Raw genomic sequence first — 2,384 nt, 5'->3', positions numbered from 1 at the left:
TGTCTGCCTGTATATTCGCTAATTTCGTGCCATTCGGTATCAAGTAGAACATAAGGTTGACGGAACCTCGGGTCTGCGCCTACCTGATAAGCCCCAAGAAGGGAGAAACCGGTCATGGGCTGTCGCAGAGGTTTCAGCAACCTTGTGTGCAGTTTCCTTTATGGAAAGAGTTTTCAGCAACATTATGAGTAGCACGTTGCGTTTAGAGAGGATGTCGAAATAGCTGGACATTAAAAAACGTAATTACAAGGATGGTTACACATTGTAAACACAGTAAAGTGCGTTCCTTACCTACTCGTTTCCGGTGGGGCTGGTTCGCCAATATCATCCGGGTCAGCGAGGCACATCCTAATTAGTCGCTGTTCATCCAAATAAAGACGTAGTGATATTATTTCACCTTGAGGCGTTTCTCGCAGAAGATCTACTTGGATCCAGTCACCGGAAGAGTTATCTGTCCCAAGCGATTCCGTCGTGTGACTGGGAAGTAATGACCAGACCATCAACCGCGCATCGTCCGTCAGGTTCATTCTGATCGTATACTGGGATTCCCAAGACAACGTTGTTGACCCCTTCAGGAGAGAGAAAGAACATTTTGGGTGCTCATGATGGGCACGGTGACACAAATACTCATCAATCCATATTACTATCTGGAGCAAAAACCTGGCCGCTGCGCTCCAAAGACGTCAAAATACTTTCAGTGTTTGACCATCGATGTTTTCGGAGCATTGCCCGAATCTGGTGGGAACACCGGATCAGCAATTCTGAAGTACGTCGAATGGTATTCGGGAGAAATAACTCATCCTCGATAGATGAACTGATCACACTGCCTAATTTGCCCTGGCTTGGCCACGTGTTGCGTATGCCAGTCGACCAACTTCCTCGAAAGGCTCTTTTCGCACAACCATGTGAAGGGTGGAAGAAAGCCAGAGGCGGTCAAACAATGACTTGGAAGTCATGTATGAAAGCCATTACCAGCAAACTCAGCTGCGCTGGTCATTGCCGTCTTCCTGGATGGGGACCACGAGTCGGGCCACATCAATGGCTAGAGACATTGTCAGACATGGCCCATTCGCGCCCTCAATGGCGCTCGTGCATCGAAGCTATTGCCTTCAATGCATAGCTCTTTTTCCAACCTCCCCCCAATTGACAGCCCACTGACAGCGGAACCTACGTTTGATGTATCCATCCACTACAAAATCTATTTCAGTCGGTCTTTTACAAGCAAAATATGATCTTATTAAATCGCTTTCAATTGACAGTACCTTGGGTTAAACCTGCACTTTTGATATTTTGATGGAAAGTTAACCCTTCCTCCATCAATCAATCAAGGCTTTCCCTGCGTTTTCGCCACTGTGCTCAATATATTATCCGAAATCGTTGCAAACGAGCGTACTTATTCTAAATCGAAGTAGCAATCTTTATTTCTACTGATTTATTCTTTGAATCCTTGTTCCGCTCTGAGTTTTATGATTCTGGATTTCCTTTGTCCGAAGAGTTTGATAGACAAGATCGATCTAAAACTACTAAATGTATGATGCACACCACCAACCAGTCAAACAACAGAGAAGCCGACCACGACACAATGCAGATCAAGAACAGATCAACCGGAAGAGGCAATTATAGACGTGCAATTTGGTTTCAAGTAGAACACAAGGTTGACGGAAACTCTGGGACTGTGCCTACCTGATGAGCATCAAGAAGGATTAAACCGGTCGTGGGCTGTTGAAGTACATAACAAATACACAGATTCCTGTTTGTTTACTGGGAGCTGAGCAAAACAGACATATTCAAGCGTCACATCACTCCATTGGAGACAGCTCTGGCTAAGCTCTCAGGGATGAAGTTTAAACATAACTCAGAGAGGAAGCGAAAGGCGAACTATTTGCAAACTAGTTTGGTTCTAACGGGAGACCCAACCGAATTCCAGCTGAATCCTTCGTTTGTGATATTCTTTAATTAATTATGCTGCACAAATGTCACCTCATGTTTCAGCTAGAATGATATTCGAAGCAGTATTTTCCTGGAAAAAATCGACTCGTAAGGTTGGTATAAAATCCGTCACGAAGAGGCTGTACCTTACAGTGGCGTGTTGATTTGTGTACCTCGGAGACCTACTGAACTATACTGAAGTATGTCCGCGCAGCACTCACAGAGTCTTTCATACCAGGTTGGTCCATGGGTAGAGGTCTGACCAACACAGTCTCCTGGTCCTCTAGGTTGGGGGTTGGAAAATGTGTGGCGACGTTTTCCGCAAAAATGGTAATGTATATGCAGTTTTAGCCAAACACCGGTGCCTTGCGGTTAGGCTTTTGATCCAAAGGCTTTGGTTGAGGACCCAATGGTGATCCTGATGATGATGATGACGATGATGATGATGATGATGA

The 2,384-nt window shown here is 45.2% G+C and overlaps 1 protein-coding gene across 1 annotated transcript in view; it reads right to left on the bottom strand.

Annotated features, from left to right (window-relative positions):
• Window positions 1-980: 980 nt before the first annotated feature.
• The window catches only part of T265_05467 (hypothetical protein), a gene marked incomplete at both ends in the record, with an annotated part of 8,474 nt that continues 7,070 nt past the window's right edge, over window positions 981-2,384 (bottom strand). Inside the window, 2 exons of the mRNA XM_009170478.1 lie at window positions 981-1,042; window positions 2,103-2,294. Coding sequence (XP_009168742.1) covers window positions 981-1,042; window positions 2,103-2,294 — 254 coding nt within the window. The remainder of the gene's footprint in view (window positions 1,043-2,102; window positions 2,295-2,384) is intronic.

Source organism: Opisthorchis viverrini, assembly GCF_000715545.1.
Source record: "Opisthorchis viverrini unplaced genomic scaffold opera_v5_105, whole genome shotgun sequence".
NCBI classification, from domain to species: domain Eukaryota; kingdom Metazoa; phylum Platyhelminthes; class Trematoda; order Opisthorchiida; family Opisthorchiidae; genus Opisthorchis; species Opisthorchis viverrini.
This window is presented reverse-complemented; position numbering and strand designations above follow the sequence as displayed.